General features: G+C 48.6%; 1 protein-coding gene across 1 annotated transcript in view; it reads left to right on the top strand.

Moving 5' to 3' along the window:
• LOC110510730 (protein kinase C beta type) overlaps nucleotides 1–20710 on the top strand; it is a 110206-nt gene that overhangs the window by 46575 nt on the left and 42921 nt on the right. The window contains exons 6-10 of the mRNA XM_036948670.1: nucleotides 599–755; nucleotides 7103–7237; nucleotides 7736–7832; nucleotides 12864–13007; nucleotides 14731–14904. Coding sequence (XP_036804565.1) covers nucleotides 599–755; nucleotides 7103–7237; nucleotides 7736–7832; nucleotides 12864–13007; nucleotides 14731–14904 — 707 coding nt within the window. The remainder of the gene's footprint in view (nucleotides 1–598; nucleotides 756–7102; nucleotides 7238–7735; nucleotides 7833–12863; nucleotides 13008–14730; nucleotides 14905–20710) is intronic.

Below are 20710 nucleotides of genomic sequence, written 5' to 3'. Positions count from 1 at the left end.
TCCACCCTCTCTCCAACCTCTCTCCATCCTCTCTCCATCCTCTCTCCGCCCTCTCTCCACCCTCTCTCCACCCTCTCTCCATCCTCTCTCCACCCTCTCTCCATCCTCTCTCCATCCTCTCTCCGCCCTCTCTCCACCCTCTCTCCATCCTCTCTCCACCCTCTCTCCATCCTCTCTCCACCCTCTCTCCATCCTCTCTCCGCCCTCTCTCCATCCTCTCTCCATCCTCTCTCCATCCTCTCTCCACCCTTTTTCCACCCTCTCTCCCTCCTCTCTCCTTCTTCTCTCCGTCCTCTCTCCACCCTCTCTCCGTCCTCTCCACCCTCTCTCCGTCCTCTCCATCCTCTCTCCGTCCTCTCCATCCTCTCCCCATCCTCTCTCCATCCTCTCCCCATCCTCTCTCCATCCTCTCTCCACCCTCTCTCCATCCTCTCTCCGCCCTCTCCATCCTCTCTCCACCCTCTCTCCACCCTCTCTCCATCCTCTCTCCATCCTCTCAAAGCAGCAATACAGTAGACAGTTCATTTCATTTGAATTACAGTTTGACAATTTGTTAACTATTTATCTTCCCCCTCCTCTCCTCTCGTCCGCTCTCCAGTCCAGGAGGCTTGTAATCTGGTCCCCATGGACCCTAACGGTCTGTCTGACCCCTACGTGAAGCTCAAACTCATCCCCGACCCCAAGAGTGACACCAAGCAGAAGACCAAGACCATCAAGTGTAACCTGAACCCCACCTGGAATGAGAGCTTCACATTGTGAGACATCTCTACTCTTTATAATATCTTTGTTATACAGACCATCACATTTAGAGATATATTTCATGTTTATAATGTCTTTGGTTATAAAAAAAAATGTTTTTTTAAATGATGCGATATCTCCTTTATTTATAATATCTTTGTTGTTAGAACCCTTAGGAGTTGGGAGAGCTCTAGACTTTACATTATCTTTGTTGTTAGAACACTTAGGAGTTGGGAGAGCTCTAGACTTTACATTATCTTTGTTAGCTGGTTGTAGTCGATCGGTACCACGTCATCAATAGTTAGTTGGTTGTAGTCGATCGGTACCACGTCATCAATAGTTAGTTGGTTGTAGTCGATCGGTACCACGTCATCAATAGTTAGTTGGTTGTAGTCGATCGGTACCACGTCATCAATAGTTAGTGGGTTGTAGTCGATCGGTACCACGTCATCAATAGTTAGTGGGTTGTAGTCGATCGGTACCACGTCATCAATAGTTAGTTGGTTGTAGTCGATCGGTACCACGTCATCAATAGTTAGTTGGTTGTAGTCGATCGGTACCACGTCATCAATAGTTAGTTGGTTGTAGTCGATCGGTACCACGTCATCAATAGTTAGTTGATTGTAGTCAATCGGTACCACGTCATCAATAGTTTGTTGGTTGTAGTCGATCGGTACCACGTCATCAATAGTTAGTGGGTTGTAGTCGATCTGTACCACTTCATCAATAGTTAGTTGGTTGTAGTCGATCGGTACCACGTCATCAATAGTTAGTTGGTTGTAGTCGATCGGGACCACGTCATCAATAGTTAGTTGGTTGTAGTCGATCGGTACCACGTCATCAATAGTTAGTGGGTTGTAGTCGATCGGTACCACGTCATCAATAGTTAGTGGGTTGTAGTCGATCGGTACCACGTCATCAATAGTTAGTTGGTTGTAGTCGATCGGTACCACGTCATCAATAGTTAGTTGGTTGTAGTCGATCGGTACCACGTCATCAATAGTTAGTGGGTTGTAGTCGATCGGTACCACGTCATCAATAGTTAGTTGGTTGTAGTCGATCGGTACCACGTCATCAATAGTTAGTTGGTTGTAGTCGATCGGTACCACGTCATCAATAGTTAGTGGGTTGTAGTCGATCGGTACCACGTCATCAATAGTTAGTTGGTTGTAGTCGATCGGTACCACGTCATCAATAGTTAGTGGGTTGTAGTCGATCGGTACCACGTCATCAATAGTTAGTTGGTTGTAGTCGATCGGTACCACGTCATCAATAGTTAGTGGGTTGTAGTCGATCGGTACCACGTCATCAATAGTTAGTTGGTTGTAGTCGATCGGTACCACGTCATCAATAGTTAGTTGGTTGTAGTCGATCGGTACCACGTCATCAATAGTTAGTGGGTTGTAGTCGATCGGTACCACGTCATCAATAGTTAGTTGGTTGTAGTCGATCGGTACCACGTCATCAATAGTTAGTGGGTTGTAGTCGATCGGTACCACGTCATCAATAGTTAGTTGGTTGTAGTCGATCGGTACCACGTCATCAATAGTTAGTTGGTTGTAGTCGATCGGTACCACGTCATCAATAGTTAGTGGGTTGTAGTCGATCGGTACCACGTCATCAATAGTTAGTGGGTTGTAGTCGATCGGTACCACGTCATCAATAGTTAGTGGGTTGTAGTCGATCGGTACCACGTCATCAATAGTTAGTGGGTTGTAGTCGATCGGTACCACGTCATCAATAGTTAGTTGGTTGTAGTCGATCGGTACCACGTCATCAATAGTTAGTGGGTTGTAGTCGATCGGTACCACGTCATCAATAGTTAGTGGGTTGTAGTCGATCGGTACCACGTCATCAATAGTTAGTTGGTTGTAGTCGATCGGTACCACGTCATCAATAGTTAGTGGGTTGTAGTCGATCGGTACCACGTCATCAATAGTTAGTGGGTTGTAGTCGATCGGTACCACGTCATCAATAGTTAGTTGGTTGTAGTCGATCGGTACCACGTCATCAATAGTTAGTGGGTTGTAGTCGATCGGTACCACGTCATCAATAGTTAGTGGGTTGTAGTCGATCGGTACCACGTCATCAATAGTTAGTGGGTTGTAGTCGATCGGTACCACGTCATCAATAGTTAGTGGGTTGTAGTCGATCGGTACCACGTCATCAATAGTTAGTGGGTTGTAGTCGATCGGTACCACGTCATCAATAGTTAGTGGGTTGTAGTCGATCGGTACCACGTCATCAATAGTTAGTGGGTTGTAGTCGATCGGTACCACGTCATCAATAGTTAGTGGGTTGTAGTCGATCGGTACTACGTCATCAATAGTTAGTTGGTTGTAGTCGATCGGTACTACGTCATCAATAGTTAGTGGGTTGTAGTCGATCGGTACCACGTCATCAATAGTTAGTGGGTTGTAGTCGATCGGTACCACGTCATCAATAGTTAGTGGGTTGTAGTCGATCGGTACCACGTCATCAATAGTTAGTGGGTTGTAGTCGATCGGTACCACGTCATCAATAGTTAGTGGGTTGTAGTCGATCGGTACCACGTCATCAATAGTTAGTTGGTTGTAGTCGATCGGTACCACGTCATCAATAGTTAGTGGGTTGTAGTCGATCGGTACCACGTCATCAATAGTTAGTGGGTTGTAGTCGATCGGTACCACGTCATCAATAGTTAGTTGGTTGTAGTCGATCGGTACCACGTCATCAATAGTTAGTGGGTTGTAGTCGATCGGTACCACGTCATCGATAGTTAGTGGGTTGTAGTCGATCGGTACCACGTCATCAATAGTTAGTGGGTTGTAGTCGATCGGTACCACGTCATCAATAGTTAGTGTGTTGTAGTCGATCGGTACTACGTAATCAATAGTTAGTGGGTTGTAGTCGATCGGTACCACGTCATCAATAGTTAGTGGGTTGTAGTCGATCGGTACCACGTCATCAATAGTTAGTGGGTTGTAGTCGATCGGTACCACGTCATCGATAGTTAGTGGGTTGTAGTCGATCGGTACCACGTCATCAATAGTTAGTGGGTTGTAGTCGATCGGTACCACGTCATCAATAGTTAGTGGGTTGTAGTCGATCGGTACCACGTCATCAATAGTTAGTGGGTTGTAGTCGATCGGTACCACGTCATCAATAGTTAGTGGGTTGTAGTCGATCGGTACCACGTCATCAATAGTTAGTTGGTTGTAGTCGATCGGTACCACGTCATCGATAGTTAGTGGGTTGTAGTCGATCGGTACCACGTCATCGATAGTTAGTGGGTTGTAGTCGATCGGTACCACGTCATCAATAGTTAGCGGGTTGTAGTCGATCGGTACCACGTCATCAATAGTTAGTGGGTTGTAGTCGATCGGTACCACGTCATCGATAGTTAGTGGGTTGTAGTCGATCGGTACCACGTCATCAATAGTTAGTGGGTTGTAGTCGATCGGTACCACGTCATCAATAGTTAGTGGGTTGTAGTCGATCGGTACCACGTCATCGATAGTTAGTGGGTTGTAGTCGATCGGTACCACGTCATCAATAGTTAGTGGGTTGTAGTCGATCGGTACCACGTCATCAATAGTTAGTGGGTTGTAGTCGATCGGTACTACGTCATCAATAGTTAGTGGGTTGTAGTCGATCGGTACCACGTCATCAATAGTTAGTGGGTTGTAGTCGATCGGTACTACGTCATCAATAGTTTGTTGGTTGTAGTCGATCGGTACCACGTCATCGATAGTTAGTGGGTTGTAGTCGATCGGTACCACGTCATCAATAGTTAGTGGGTTGTAGTCGATCGGTACCACGTCATCAATACTTAGTGGGTTGTAGTCGATCGGTACCACGTCATCGATAGTTAGTGGGTTGTAGTCGATCGGTACCACGTCATCAATAGTTAGTGGGTTGTAGTCGATCGGTACCACGTCATCAATAGTTAGTGGGTTGTAGTCGATCGGTACCACGTCATCAATAGTTAGTGGGTTGTAGTCGATCGGTACCACGTCATCAATAGTTAGTGGGTTGTAGTCGATCGGTACCACGTCATCAATAGTTAGTGGGTTGTAGTCGATCGGTACCACGTCATCAATAGTTAGTGGGTTGTAGTCGATCGGTACCACGTCATCAATAGTTAGTGGGTTGTAGTCGATCGGTACCACGTCATCAATAGTTAGTGGGTTGTAGTCGATCGGTACCACGTCATCAATAGTTAGTGGGTTGTAGTCGATCGGTACCACGTCATCAATAGTTAGTGGGTTGTAGTCGATCGGTACCACGTCATCAATAGTTAGTTGGTTGTAGTCGATCGGTACCACGTCATCGATAGTTAGTGGGTTGTAGTCGATCGGTACCACGTCATCGATAGTTAGTGGGTTGTAGTCGATCGGTACCACGTCATCAATAGTTAGTGGGTTGTAGTCGATCGGTACCACGTCATCAATAGTTAGTGGGTTGTAGTCGATCGGTACCACGTCATCGATAGTTAGTGGGTTGTAGTCGATCGGTACCACGTCATCAATAAATAGTGGGTTGTAGTCGATCGGTACCACGTCATCAATAGTTAGTGGGTTGTAGTCGATCGGTACCACGTCATCGATAGTTAGTGGGTTGTAGTCGATCGGTACCACGTCATCAATAGTTAGTGGGTTGTAGTCGATCGGTACCACGTCATCAATAGTTAGTGGGTTGTAGTCGATCGGTACTACGTCATCAATAGTTAGTGGGTTGTAGTCGATCGGTACCACGTCATCAATAGTTAGTGGGTTGTAGTCGATCGGTACTACGTCATCAATAGTTTGTTGGTTGTAGTCGATCGGTACCACGTCATCGATAGTTAGTGGGTTGTAGTCGATCGGTACCACGTCATCAATAGTTAGTGGGTTGTAGTCGATCGGTACCACGTCATCAATAGTTAGTGGGTTGTAGTCGATCGGTACCACGTCATCGATAGTTAGTGGGTTGTAGTCGATCGGTACCACGTCATCAATAGTTAGTGGGTTGTAGTCGATCGGTACTACGTCATCAATAGTTAGTGGGTTGTAGTCGATCGGTACCACGTCATCAATAGTTAGTGGGTTGTAGTCGATCGGTACCACGTCATCAATAGTTAGTGGGTTGTAGTCGATCGGTACCACGTCATCAATAGTTAGTGGGTTGTAGTCGATCGGTACCACGTCATCAATAGTTAGTGGGTTGTAGTCGATCGGTACCACGTCATCAATAGTTAGTGGGTTGTAGTCGATCGGTACCACGTCATCAATAGTTAGTGGGTTGTAGTCGATCGGTACCACGTCATCAATAGTTGGTGGGTTGTAGTCGATCGGTACCACGTCATCAATAGTTGGTGGGTTGTAGTCGATCGGTACCACGTCATCAATAGTTAGTGGGTTGTAGTCGATCGGTACCACGTCATCAATAGTTAGTGGGTTGTAGTCGATCGGTACCACGTCATCAATAGTTAGTGGGTTGTAGTCGATCGGTACTACGTCATCAATAGTTAGTGGGTTGTAGTCGATCGGTACCACGTCATCAATAGTTAGTGGGTTGTAGTCGATCGGTACCACGTCATCGATAGTTAGTGGGTTGTAGTCGATCGGTACCACGTCATCAATAGTTAGTGGGTTGTAGTCGATCGGTACCACGTCATCAATAGTTAGTGGGTTGTAGTCGATCGGTACCACGTCATCGATAGTTAGTGGGTTGTAGTCGATCGGTACCACGTCATCAATAGTTAGTGGGTTGTAGTCGATCGGTACTACGTCATCAATAGTTAGTGGGTTGTAGTCGATCGGTACCACGTCATCAATAGTTAGTGGGTTGTAGTCGATCGGTACCACGTCATCAATAGTTAGTGGGTTGTAGTCGATCGGTACCACGTCATCAATAGTTAGTGGGTTGTAGTCGATCGGTACCACGTCATCAATAGTTAGTGGGTTGTAGTCGATCGGTACCACGTCATCAATAGTTAGTGGGTTGTAGTCGATCGGTACCACGTCATCAATAGTTAGTGGGTTGTAGTCGATCGGTACCACGTCATCAATAGTTGGTGGGTTGTAGTCGATCGGTACCACGTCATCAATAGTTAGTGGGTTGTAGTCGATCGGTACCACGTCATCAATAGTTAGTGGGTTGTAGTCGATCGGTACCACGTCATCAATAGTTAGTGGGTTGTAGTCATTCGGTACCACGTCATCAATAGTTGGTGGGCTGACCTTTGACCTTTGACCTTTTTAAACATTTTCAATATCTTTGAACGATACTTTACACTCCGTCAAGATAAAGACATCGAGATAAAGTCTTGAACCGTTGCATCGTGGGAAGTATTGATTCTCTCTCTCTCTCTCTCTCTCTCTCTCTCTCTCTCTCCCTCTAGTCCTCTGAAGGACTCTGATAAGGACCGGCGTCTGTCGGTGGAGATCTGGGACTGGGATCTGACCAGCAGGAACGACTTCATGGGAGCGCTCTCATTCGGCGTCTCAGAGCTCCAGAAACAAGGAGTGGATGGATGGTAAGATGGAGGGAGAGGAGGATGATGGGGGGAGGGAGAGGAGGATGATGGGGGGAGGGAGAGGAGGATGGAGGGAGAGGAGGAGGATGGAGGGAGAGGAGGATGGATGGAGGGAGGCAGAGGAGGATGGAGGGAGAGGAGGAGGATGGAGGGAGAGGATGGGGAGAGGAGGATGGGGGGAGGGATAGGAGGATGGAGGGTGAGGAGGATGGGGGAGGGAGAGGAGGAGGATGGAGGGAGAGGAGGAGGATGGAGGGAGAGGAGGAGGATGGAGGGAGAGGATGGGGGAGAGGAGGATGGGGGGAGGGAGAGGAGGATGGATGGAGGCAGAGGAGGATGGAGGAAGAGGAGGATGGAGGGAGGCAGAGGAGGATGGAGGGAGAGGAGGATGGGGGAGGGAGAGGAGGATGGAGGGAGGCAGTAGTGTTCATCTGTAGTGTTCATCTGTAGTGTTCATCTGTAGTGTTCATCTGTAGTGTTAATCTGTATATTCTACAGGTTTAAATTGTTGTCCCAGGAGGAGGGAGAGTACTTTAATGTTCCTGTCCAACCAGACGGAGAAGACGGCAACGAGGAACTACGACAAAAGTTTGAGGTGAGAGAAACCGATGACATCACTGGCGGGAAGTGGGCGTGTCAACCAGCGGGAGGGATGCTGGTATTAAATCCTAGGCTGCAGTCCAAACACATCATTTTTTACCTGCTCAGCCCCTCGTGCTAATCCACCTTCCCTCGGGGGGAATCCCCGTCGAAACGAGGTGCAGTTTGATTTCCATCTTAAGTGGAGGTCCAATTCACTAACGTTACCCCATCGGCTCTCGATTTAAGCCAGAATTAGGCCAAACTCTATATCTAACAGTCCCCTGTTCCAACCTCTATATGTCTGTAACAGTCCCCTGTTCCAACCTCTATGTAACAGTCCCCTGTTCCAACCTCTATATGTATGTAACAGTCCCCTGTTCCAACCTCTATATGTATGTAACAGTCCCCTGTTCCAACCTCTATATGTATGTAACATTCCCCTGTTCCAACCTCTATGTAACAGTCCCCTGTTCCAACCTCTATATGTAACAGTTCCCTGTTCCAACCTCTATATGTAACAGTCCCCTGTTCCAACCTCTATGTAACAGTCCCCTGTTCCAACCTCTATATGTAACAGTCCCCTGTTCCAACCTCTATGTAACAGTCCCCTGTTCCAACCTCTATGTAACAGTCCCCTGTTCCATCCTCTATGTAACAGTCCCCTGTTCCAACCTCTATGTAACAGTCCCCTGTTCCAACCTCCATGTAACAGTCCCCTGTTCCAACTCTATGTAACAGTCCCCTGTTCCAACCTCTATGTAACAGTCCCCTGTTCCAACCTCTATATGTAACAGTCCCCTGTTCCAACCTCTATATGTAACAGTCCCCTGTTCCAACCTCTATATGTATGTAACAGTCCCCTGTTCCAACCTCTATGTAACAGTTCCCTGTTCCAACCTCTATATGTAACAGTTCCCTGTTCCAACCTCTATATGTAACAGTCCCCTGTTCCAACCTCTATGTAACAGTCCCCTGTTCCAACCTCTATATGTAACAGTCCCCTGTTCCAACCTCTATGTAACAGTCCCCTGTTCCATCCTCTATGTAACAGTCCCCTGTTCCAACCTCTATGTAACAGTCCCCTGTTCCAACCTCTATGTAACAGGCCCCTGTTCCAACCTCTATATGTAACAGTCCCCTGTTCCAACCTCTATATGTAACAGTCCCCTGTTCCAACCTCTATATGTATGTAACAGTCCCCTGTTCCAACCTCTATGTAACAGTCCCCTGTTCCAACCTCTATATGAAACAGTCCCCTGTTCCAACCTCTATGTAACAGTCCCCTGTTCCAACCTCTATATGTAACAGTCCCCTGTTCCAACCTCTATATCTATCAGTCCCCTGTTCCAACCTCTATGTAACAGTGCCCTGTTCCAACCTCTATATGTATGTAACAGTCCCCTGTTCCAACCTCTATGTAACAGTCCCCTGTTCCAACCTCTAACAGTCCCCTGTTCCAACCTCTATGTAACAGTCCCTTGTTCCAACCTCTATGTAACAGTCCCCTGTTCCAACCTCTATGTAACAGTCCCCTGTTCCAACCTCTATATGTATGTAACAGTCCCCTGTTCCAACCTCTATGTAACAGTCCCCTGTTCCAACCTCTATGTAACAGTCCCCTGTTCCAACCTCTATTTAACAGTCCCCTGTTCCAACCTCTATGTAACAGTCCCCTGTTCCAACCGCTATGTAACAGTCCCCTGTTCCAATCTCTATGTAACAGTCCCCTGTTCCAACCTCTATGTAACAGTCCCCTGTTCCAACCTCTATATGTATGTAACAGTCCCCTGTTCCAACCTCTATGTAACAGTCCCCTGTTCCAACCTCTATGTAACAGTCCCCTGTTCCAACCTCTATATGTAACAGTCCCCTGTTCCAACCTCTATGTAACAGTCCCCTGTTCCAACCTCTATATGTAACAGTCCCCTGTTCCAACCTCTATGTAACAGTCCCCTGTTCCAACCTCTATGTAACAGTCCCCTGTTCCAACCGCTATGTAACAGTCCCCTGTTCCAATCTCTATGTAACAGTCCCCTGTTCCAACCTCTATGTAACAGTCCCCTGTTCCAACCTCTATATGTATGTAACAGTCCCCTGTTCCAACCTCTATGTAACAGTCCCCTGTTCCAACCTCTATGTAACAGTCCCCTGTTCCAACCTCTATATGAAACAGTCCCCTGTTCCAACCTCTATATGAAACAGTCCCCTGTTCCAACCTCTATGTAACAGTCCCCTGTTCCAACCTCTATATGTCTGTAACAGTCCCCTGTTCCAACCTCTATATGTCTGTAACAGTCCCCTGTTCCAACCTCTATGTAACAGTCCACTGTTCCAACCTCTATCTAACAGTCCCCTGTTCCAACCTCTGTATGTAACAGTCCCCTGTTCCAACCTCTGTATGTAACAGTCCCCTGTTCCAACCTCTATGTAACAGTCCCCTGTTCCAACCTCTATGTAACAGTCCCCTGTTCCAACCTCTATGTAACAGTCCCCTGTTCCAACCTCTATATGTCTGTAACAGTCCCCTGTTCCAACCTCTATATGTGTGTAACAGTCCCCTGTTCCAATCTCTATGTAACAGTCCACTGTTCCAACCTCTATATGTGTGTAACAGTCCCCTGTTCCAACCTCTATGTAACAGTCCCCTGTTCCAACCTCTATGTAACAGTCCCCTGTTCCAACCTCTATATGTCTGTAACAGTCCCCTGTTCCAACCTCTATGTAACAGTCCCCTGTTCCAACCTCTATATGTAACAGTCCCCTGTTCCAACCGCTATGTAACAGTCCCCTGTTCCAATCTCTATGTAACAGTCCCCTGTTCCAACCTCTATGTAACAGTCCCCTGTTCCAACCTCTATATGTATGTAACAGTCCCCTGTTCCAACCTCTATGTAACAGTCCCCTGTTCCAACCTCTATGTAACAGTCCCCTGTTCCAACCTCTATATGTAACAGTCCCCTGTTCCAACCTCTATGTAACAGTCCCCTGTTCCAACCTCTATATGTAACAGTCCCCTGTTCCAACCTCTATGTAACAGTCCCCTGTTCCAACCTCTATGTAACAGTCCCCTGTTCCAACCTCTATATGAAACAGTCCCCTGTTCCAACCTCTATATGAAACAGTCCCCTGTTCCAACCTCTGTATGTATGTAACAGTCCCCTGTTCCAACCTCTATGTAACAGTCCCCTGTTCCAACCTCTATATGTAACAGTCCCCTGTTCCAACCTCTATATGAAACAGTCCCCTGTTCAGACCTCTAGATGTAACAGTCCCCTGTTCCAACCTCTATGTAACAGTCCCCTGTTCCAACCTCTATATGAAACAGTCCCCTGTTCCAACCTCTATATGAAACAGTCCCCTGTTCCAACCTCTATGTAACAGTCCCCTGTTCCAACCTCTATATGTCTGTAACAGTCCCCTGTTCCAACCTCTATATGTCTGTAACAGTCCCCTGTTCCAACCTCTATATGTGTGTAACAGTCCACTGTTCCAACCTCTATCTAACAGTCCCCTGTTCCAACCTCTGTATGTAACAGTCCCCTGTTCCAACCTCTGTATGTAACAGTCCCCTGTTCCAACCTCTATGTAACAGTCCCCTGTTCCAACCTCTATGTAACAGTCCCCTGTTCCAACCTCTATGTAACAGTCCCCTGTTCCAACCTCTATATGTCTGTAACAGTCCCCTGTTCCAACCTCTATGTAACAGTCCCCTGTTCAGACCTCTAGATGTAACAGTCCCCTGTTCAAAGCTCTATGTAACAGTCCCCTGTTCCAACCTCTATGTAACAGTCCCCTGTTCCAACCTCTATGTAACAGTCCCCTGTTCCAACCTCTATGTAACAGTCCCCTGTTACAACCTCTATGTGACAGTCCCCTGTTACAACCTCTATGTAACAGTCCCCTGTTCCAACCTCTATGTAACAGTCCCCTGTTCCAACCTCTATATGTAACAGTCCCCTGTTCCAACCTCTATGTAACAGTCCCCTGTTCCAACCTCTATGTAACAGTCCCCTGTTCCAACCTCTATGTAACAGTCCCCTGTTCCAACCTCTATGTAACAGTCCTCTGTTCCAACCTCTATGTAACAGTCCCCTGTTCAGACCTGTAGATGTAACAGTCCCCTGTTCCAATCTCTATGTAACAGTCCCCTGTTCCAACCTCTATGTAACAGTCCCCTGTTCCAACCTCTATGTGACAGTCCCCTGTTCCAACCTCTATGTAACAGTCCCCTGTCCCAACCTCTATATGTAACAGTCCCCTGTTCCAACCTCTATGTAACAGTCCCCTGTTCCAACCTCTATGTAACAGTCCCCTGTTCCAACCTCTATATGAAACAGTCCCCTGTTCCAACCTCTATGTAACAGTCCCCTGTTCCAACCTCTATGTAACAGTCCCCTGTTCCAACCTCTATGTAACAGTCCCCTGTTCCAACCTCTATGTAACAGTCCCCTGTTCCAACCTCCATGTAACAGTCCCCTGTTCCAACCTCTATGTAACAGTCCCCTGTTCCAACCTCTATGTAACAGTCCCCTGTTCAGACCTCTAGATGTAACAGTCCCCTGTTCCAACCTCTATGTAACAGTCCTTTGTTCCAACCTCTATGTAACAGTCCCCTGTTCCAACCTCTATGTAACAGTCCCCTGTTCCAACCTCTATGTAACAGTCCCCTGTTCCAACCTCTATGTAACAGTCCCCCTGTTCCAACCTCTATGTAACAGTCCCCTGTTCCAACCTCTATGTAACAGTCCCCCTTTCCAACCTCTGTGTAACAGTCCCCTGTTCCAACCTCTATGTAACAGTCTCCTGTTCCAACCTCTATGTAACAGTCCCCTGTTCCAACCTCTATGTAACACTCCTCTGACCGTGATGAATGATGTGAGCTTAATGTTTAGACCGAGAAAAGCAGATATTTATACTCTTCAGTCCTGACTGCCATTCTTCTAGATTGAAGAACATGTAATTAAGTTTTTATGGCAGTTATCAAACTCAAAATGTTGACCTAAGAAACTGTAACTCTGATCATAAAGTTGTCTCTCCCCGTCAGAGGGCTAAGATTGGTCCCGGGAAGAACACAGACGGCTCCTCCTCTAACTCCACCTCTAAGTACGATAGCAACGGTAACCAGGACCGCGTCAAACTGACAGACTTCAACTTCATTATGGTGTTGGGCAAGGGCAGCTTCGGGAAGGTACGTGGTGGAGAGACTGTATGGGGGGGGGGGGGGGACAGAGAGACTGTATGGGGGGGGGGGGGCAGAGAGACTGTATGTGGGGGGGGACGGAGAGACTGTATGCGGGGGACAGAGAGACTGTATGTGGGGGGGGGGAGACTGTATGTGGGGGGGACAGAGAGACTGTATGTGGGGGACAGAGAGACTGGATGTGGGGGGGGGGAGACTGTATGGGGGGGACAGAGAGACCGGATGTGGGGGGGGGGGGCCGTATGGGGGGGACAGAGAGACTCTATGTGGGGGGGACGGAGAGACTGTATGGGGGGACAGACAGAGAGACTGTATGTGGGGGGGACAGAGAGACTGTATGTGTGTGCGTGGTGGGGGGGGTGGAGAGACTATGTGTGTGTGCGTGGTGGAGAGACTGTATGTGGGGGACAGGGAGGGTGTGTTACTCTGTTAAAGATCCCCTCGTCTCTAGGTGATGTTAGCAGAGCGTAAAGGAGCAGACGAGCTGTATGTGGGGGACAGGGAGGGTGTGTTACTCTGTTAAAGATCCCCTCGTCTCTAGGTGATGTTAGCAGAGCGTAAAGGAGCAGAGGAGCTGTATGTGGGGGACAGGGAGGGTGTGTTACTCTGTTAAAGATCCCCTCGTCTCCAGGTGATGTTAGCAGAGCGTAAAGGAGCAGACGAGCTGTATGTGGGGGACAGGGAGGGTGTGTTACTCTGTTAAAGATCCCCTCGTCTCCAGGTGATGTTAGCAGAGCGTAAAGGAGCAGACGAGCTGTATGTGGGGGACAGGGAGGGTGTGTTACTCTGTTAAAGATCCCCTCGTCTCTAGGTGATGTTAGCAGAGCGTAAAGGAGCAGACGAGCTGTATGTGGGGGACAGGGAGGGTGTGTTACTCTGTTAAAGATCCCCTCGTCTCTAGGTGATGTTAGCAGAGCGTAAAGGAGCAGAGGAGCTGTATGTGGGGGACAGGGAGGGTGTGTTACTCTGTTAAATATCCTCTCGTCTCCAGGTGATGTTAGCAGAGCGTAAAGGAGCAGACGAGCTGTATGTGGGGGACAGGGAGGGTGTGTTACTCTGTTAAAGATCCCCTCGTCTCTAGGTGATGTTAGCAGAGCGTAAAGGAGCAGACGAGCTGTATGTGGGGGACAGGGAGGGTGTGTTACTCTGTTAAAGATCCCCTCGTCTCCAGGTGATGTTAGCAGAGCGTAAAGGAGCAGAGGAGCTGTATGTGGGGGACAGGGAGGGTGTGTTACTCTGTTAAAGATCCCCTCGTCTCTAGGTGATGTTAGCAGAGCGTAAAGGAGCAGACGAGCTGTATGTGGGGGACAGGGAGGGTGTGTTACTCTGTTAAAGATCCCCTCGTCTCTAGGTGATGTTAGCAGAGCGTAAAGGAGCAGACGAGTTGTATGTGGGGGACAGGGAGGGTGTGTTACTCTGTTAAAGATCCCCTCATCTCCAGGTGATGTTAGCAGAGCGTAAAGGAGCAGACGAGCTGTATGTGGGGGACAGGGAGGATGTGTTACTCTGTTAAAGATCCCCTCGTCTCTAGGTGATGTTAGCAGAGCGTAAAGGAGCAGAGGAGCTGTATGTGGGGGACAGGGAGGGTGTGTTACTCTGTTAAAGATCCCCTCGTCTCTAGGTGATGTTAGCAGAGCGTAAAGGAGCAGACGAGCTGTATGTGGGGGACAGGGAGGGTGTGTTACTCTGTTAAAGATCCCCTCGTCTCTAGGTGATGTTAGCAGAGCGTAAAGGAGCAGACGAGCTGTACGCCGTAAAGATCCTGAAGAAGGACGTGGTCATTCAGGATGATGATGTGGAGTGCACCATGGTGGAGAAGAGGGTCCTGGCCCTGTCCGGGAAACCTCCCTTCCTCACACAGCTCCACTCCTGCTTCCAGACCATGGTAAACACACACACACACACAGAGGCAAACACACACACATGTCCTGACCAGCTCCACTCCTGCTTCCAGACCATGGTAAACACACACACACACAGAGGCAAACACACACACATGTCCTGACCAGCTCCACTCCTGCTTCCAGACCATGGTAAACACACACAGAGAGAAACACCATTCTCAAGAGCAGGTGGTCTGCTTTTATCAGTGTTTTCTGAGGTGGAATTCTGGGAATACTGAACAGTCTCTTCTCCTCCCTTGCTGTCTCTCTCTCTCTTTCTTTCTCTCTTTCTCTCTCTCTCTCTCTCTCTCTCTTTCTCAACCCTTGCTGTCTCTCTCTCTTTCTCTCTCCCTCTTTCTCTCTCTTTCTTTCTCTCTTTCTCAACCCTTGCTGTCTCTCTCCTCCCTCTCTTTGTATTCTCTTGAGAGCCAGGTCTTTCTATGGTGGCCTCTTTCAATAGCAAGGCTGTGCTCACTGAGTCTGTACATAGTCAAGGATTTTCTTAATTTTGGGTCAGTCACAGTGGTCAGGTGTTCTGCCATTGTGTACTCTCTGTTTAGGGCCAGACAGCATTCAAGTTTGCTCTGTTTTTTGGTTGATTCTTTCCAGTGTCAAATAGTTATATTTTAGCTTTCTCATGATTTGGTTGAGTCTAATTGTGTTTCTGTCCTGGGGCTCTGTGGGGTCTGTTTGTGTTTGTGAACAGAGACCCAGAACCAGTTAGCTGAGGAATCTCTTCTCTAGGTTCATCTCTCTGTAGGTGAGGGCTCTGTGGGGTCTGTTTGTGTTTGTGAACAGAGACCCAGAACCAGTTAGCTGAGGAATCTCTTCTCTAGGTTCACCTCTCTGTAGGTGAGGGCTCTGTGGGGTCTGTTTGTGTTTGTGAACAGAGACCCAGAACCAGTTAGCTGAGGAATCTCTTCTCTAGGTTCACCTCTCTGTAGGTGAGGGCTTTGTGGGGTCTGTTTGTGTTTGTGAACAGAGACCCAGAACCAGTTGGCTGAGGAATCTCTTCTCTAGGTTCATCTCTCTGTAGGTGAGGGCTCTGTGGGGTCTGTTTGTGTTTGTGAACAGAGACCCAGAACCAGTTGGCTGAGGAATCTCTTCTCTAGGTTCATCTCTCTGTAGGTGAGGGCTCTGTGGGGTCTGTTTGTGTTTGTGAACAGAGACCCAGAACCAGTTGGCTGAGGAATCTCTTCTCCAGGTTCATCTCTCTGTAGGTGAGGGCTCTGTGGGGTCTGTTTGTGTTTGTGAACAGAGACCCAGAACCAGTTGGCTGAGGAATCTCTTCTCTAGGTTCATCTCTCTGTAGGTGAGGGCTCTGTGGGGTCTGTTTGTGTTTGTGAACAGAGACCCAGAACCAGTTGGCTGAGGAATCTCTTCTCTAGGTTCATCTCTCTGTAGGTGAGGGCTCTGTGGGGTCTGTTTGTGTTTGTGAACAGAGACCCAGAACCAGTTGGCTGAGGAATCTCTTCTCTAGGTTCATCTCTCTGTAGGTGAGGGCTCTGTGGGGTCTGTTTGTGTTTGTGAACAGAGACCCAGAACCAGTTGGCTGAGGAATCTCTTCTCTAGGTTCACCTCTCTGTAGGTGAGGGCTCTGTGGGGTCTGTTTGTGTTTGTGAACAGAGACCCAGAACCAGTTGGCTGAGGAATCTCTTCTCTAGGTTCATCTCTCTGTAGGTGAGGGCTCTGTGGGGTCTGTTTGTGTTTGTGAACAGAGACCCAGAACCAGTTGGCTGAGGAATCTCTTCTCTAGGTTCATCTCTCTGTAGGTGAGGGCTCTGTGGGGTCTGTTTGTGTTTGTGAACAGAGACCCAGAACCAGTTGGCTGAGGAATCTCTTCTCTAGGTTCATCTCTCTGTAGGTGAGGGCTCTGTGGGGTCTGTTTGTGTTTGTGAACAGAGACCCAGAACCAGTTGGCTGAGGAATCTCTTCTCTAGGTTCACCTCTCTGTAGGTGAGGGCTCTGTGGGGTCTGTTTGTGTTTGTGAACAGAGACCCAGAACCAGTTGGCTGAGGAATCTCTTCTCTAGGTTCATCTCTCTGTAGGTGAGGGCTCTGTGGGGTCTGTTTGTGTTTGTGAACAGAGACCCAGAACCAGTTGGCTGAGGAATCTCTTCTCTAGGTTCACCTCTCTGTAGGTGAGGGCTCTGTGGGGTCTGTTTGTGTTTGTGAACAGAGACCCAGAACCAGTTGGCTGAGGAATCTCTTCTCTAGGTTCACCTCTCTGTAGGTGAGGGCTTTGTGGGGTCTGTTTGTGTTTGTGAACAGAGACCCAGAACCAGTTGGCTGAGGAATCTCTTCTCTAGGTTCACCTCTCTGTAGGTGAGGGCTCTGTGGGGTCTGTTTGTGTTTGTGAACAGAGACCCAGAACCAGTTAGCTGAGGAATCTCTTCTCTAGGTTAATCTCTCTGTAGGTGAGGGCTCTGTGGGGTCTGTTTGTGTTTGTGAACAGAGACCCAGAACCAGTTGGCTGAGGAATCTCTTCTCTAGGTTCACCTCTCTGTAGGTGAGGGCTTTGTGGTGGTTGTAGAATTGAACAGCTTTTTTCCTGGATATTGATAATTAGCAGGTCCTGATTCTGCTCTGCCTGCATTGTTTTGGGTTTTGCACTGTACACAAAGTATATTTTTGCAGAATTCTGTATGCAGAGTCTCAATTGAGTGTTTGTCCCATTTCGTGAATTATTGGTTGGTTAGTGGACCTCAGACCTCACCAACCATAGAGGGCAATGGGTTCGATAACTGATTCAAGTACTTTTTAGACAGATCCCAATTGGGGTGTTGAGTTTTATGTTCCTTTTGATGGCATAGAAGACCCTTCTTGTCTTATTCTAAGATGTGTATTTGATCATGTATATGTTTTTTTTTTGCTGTTTGTTCTTTGTTATATGGCTAAAAGATTGGGGAAGTGGTTTATCCATACGTCTCCGTTTTGGAAAGATAACTCTTCGTGTTGTAGTTTGTTTAGTGTGTTTGCCGATTCTCCCAGAAGTGGTTCGAGTCTATGGATTCTTCGATCACACTGAGCGGATTTCTGACGTGCTGTTCCTTCTTTTTTCTTCACCATAGTGAAGGCTCAGGTTTTCTGGTTCTCTGTTTTTGTTTTCTCAATTACTTTCTTAGGGTTTTTTTTTTTGCGTTCTTCATTCAAACCATTTGTCATTGTTGTTAATTTCCTTAGGTTGTCCGCTTGAAAATGTTTAGATTTTATATCCAATATACTGTTCAGGCTTCCTACTGCTAAGTTTACACCTTCACTATTGCAGGGAAACATTTTGTCCAGGAAGTTGTCTAGGAGGGACTTGTTGTTGGAGTATAGTTTTTATTAGGTTTCTACCTTCCTTCCATCTGTATCTTAACAGGAAGCCGTTTGTTCGGCCTCGATGGTTGATTATTGCTCTGTTCAAGTAGATTCTGATTTTTCTGTGGTCTGATAGGGGTGTCAGTGGGGTGGGGTGTCAGTGGGGTGACTGTGGTCTGATAGGGGTGTCAGTGGGGTGGGGTGTCAGTGGTCCGACTGTGGTCTGATAGGGGTGTCAGTGGGGTGACTGTGGTCTGATAGGGGTGTCAGTGGGGTGACTGTGGTCTGATAGGGGTGTCAGTGGGGTGGGGTGTCAGTGGTCCGACTGTGGTCTGATAGGGGTGTCAGTGGGGTGGGGTGTCAGTGGTCCGACTGTGGTCTTATAGGGGTGTCAGTGGTCCGACTGTGGTCTGATAGGGGTGTCAGTGGGGTGGGGTGTCAGTGGTCCGACTGTGGTCTGATAGGGGTGTCAGTGGTCCGACTGTGGTCTGATAGGGGTGTCAGTGGGCTGACTGTGGTCTGATAGGGGTGTCAGTGGGCTGACTGTGATCTGATAGGGGTGTCAGTGGGGTGACTGTGAACTGATTGGGGTGTCAGTGGGGTGACTGTGATCTGATAGGGGTGTCAGTGGGCTGACTGTGGTCTGATAGGGGTGTCAGTGGGGTGACTGTGGTCTGATAGGGGTGTCAGTGGGGTGACTGTGAACTGATTGGGGTGTCAGTGGGGTGACTGTGATCTGATAGGGGTGTCAGTGGGCTGACTGTGGTCTGATAGGGGTGTCAGTGGGGTGACTGTGGTCTGATAGGGGTGTCAGTGGGCCGACTGTGATCTGATAGGGGTGTCAGTGGGCTGACTGTGGTCTGATAGGGGTGTCAGTGGGCTGACTGTGATCTGATAGGGGTGTCAGTGGGGTGACTGTGATCTGATAGGGGTGTCAGTGGGCTGACTGTGGTCTGATAGGGGTGTCAGTGGGCTGACTGTGGTCTGATAGGGGTGTCAGTGGGCCGACTGTGATCTGATAGGGGTGTCAGTGGGCTGACTGTGGTCTGATAGGGGTGTCAGTGGGCCGACTGTGGTCTGATAGGGGTGTCAGTGGGCTGACTGTGGTCTGATAGGGGTGTCAGTGGGCTGACTGTGGTCTGATAGGGGTGTCAGTGGGCCGACTGTGATCTGATAGGGGTGTCAGTGGGCTGACTGTGGTCTGATAGGGGTGTCAGTGGGCCGACTGTGATCTGATAGGGATGTCAGTGGGCCGACTGTGGTCTGATAGGGGTGTCAGTGGGCCGACTGTGGTCTGATAGGGGTGTCAGTGGGCCGACTGTGAACTGATTGGGGTGTCAGTGGGCCGACTGTGAACTGATTGGGGTGTCAGTGGGCCGACTGTGATCTGATAGGGATGTCAGTGGGCCGACTGTGGTCTGATAGGGGTGTCAGTGGGCCGACTGTGGTCTGATAGGGGTGTCAGTGGGGTGACTGTGAACTGATTGGGGTGTCAGTGGGCCGACTGTGATCTGATAGGGGTGTCAGTGGGCCGACTGTGAATTGATTGGGGTGTCAGTGGGCCGACTGTGATCTGATAGGGGTGTCAGTGGGCCGACTGTGATCTGATAGGGGTGTCAGTGGGCCGACTGTGAACTGATTGGGGTGTCAGTGGGCCGACTGTGATCTGATAGGGGTGTCAGTGGGCCGACTGTGATCTGATAGGGGTGTCAGTGGGCCGACTGTGATCTGATAGGGGTGTCAGTGGGCCGACTGTGATCTGATTGGGGTGTCAGTGGGCCGACTGTGATCTGATAGGGGTGTCAGTGGGCCGACTGTGATCTGATAGGGGTGTCAGTGGGCCGACTGTGATCTGATAGGGGTGTCAGTGGGCTGACTGTGGTCTGATAGGGGTGTCAGTGGGCCGACTGTGATCTGATAGGGGTGTCAGTGGGCTGACTGTGGTCTGATAGGGGTGTCAGTGGGCTGACTGTGGTCTGATAGGGGTGTCAGTGGGCCGACTGTGATCTGATAGGGGTGTCAGTGGGCTGACTGTGGTCTGATAGGGGTGTCAGTAGGCCGACTGTGATCTGATAGGGATGTCAGTGGGCCGACTGTGGTCTGATAGGGGTGTCAGTGGGCCGACTGTGATCTGATAGGGGTGTCAGTGGGCTGACTGTGAACTGATTGGGGTGTCAGTGGGCCGACTGTGAACTGATTGGGGTGTCAGTGGGCCGACTGTGATCTGATGTTCCTGTTTTGACTAATTTAATAGAGTGGGTTAGGTCTGCTCTATACCATTTCTTGTAGGATGACAATGTCTGTATTTCTGATTTCTTTCTGCTATTTAGGGAAAAGGCAGATGACCTCTGACCTTGGATATTCCAGGATGATATAGTGAAGGCTTTGTGTTCCATGAAGTGTCCAGTGTTGCTAGTCGTGTGGTTCGGCCTCAGGCCAGTAAGTGTGAACAGAGCCTGCTGGGCATCTGGTACATGCCATTGGCTTGGGCTTAGTGTAAGAGTGG

This window comes from Oncorhynchus mykiss, chromosome 17, assembly GCF_013265735.2.
Source record: "Oncorhynchus mykiss isolate Arlee chromosome 17, USDA_OmykA_1.1, whole genome shotgun sequence".
In the NCBI taxonomy this organism is placed as follows: Eukaryota; Metazoa; Chordata; class Actinopteri; order Salmoniformes; family Salmonidae; genus Oncorhynchus; species Oncorhynchus mykiss.
This window is presented reverse-complemented; position numbering and strand designations above follow the sequence as displayed.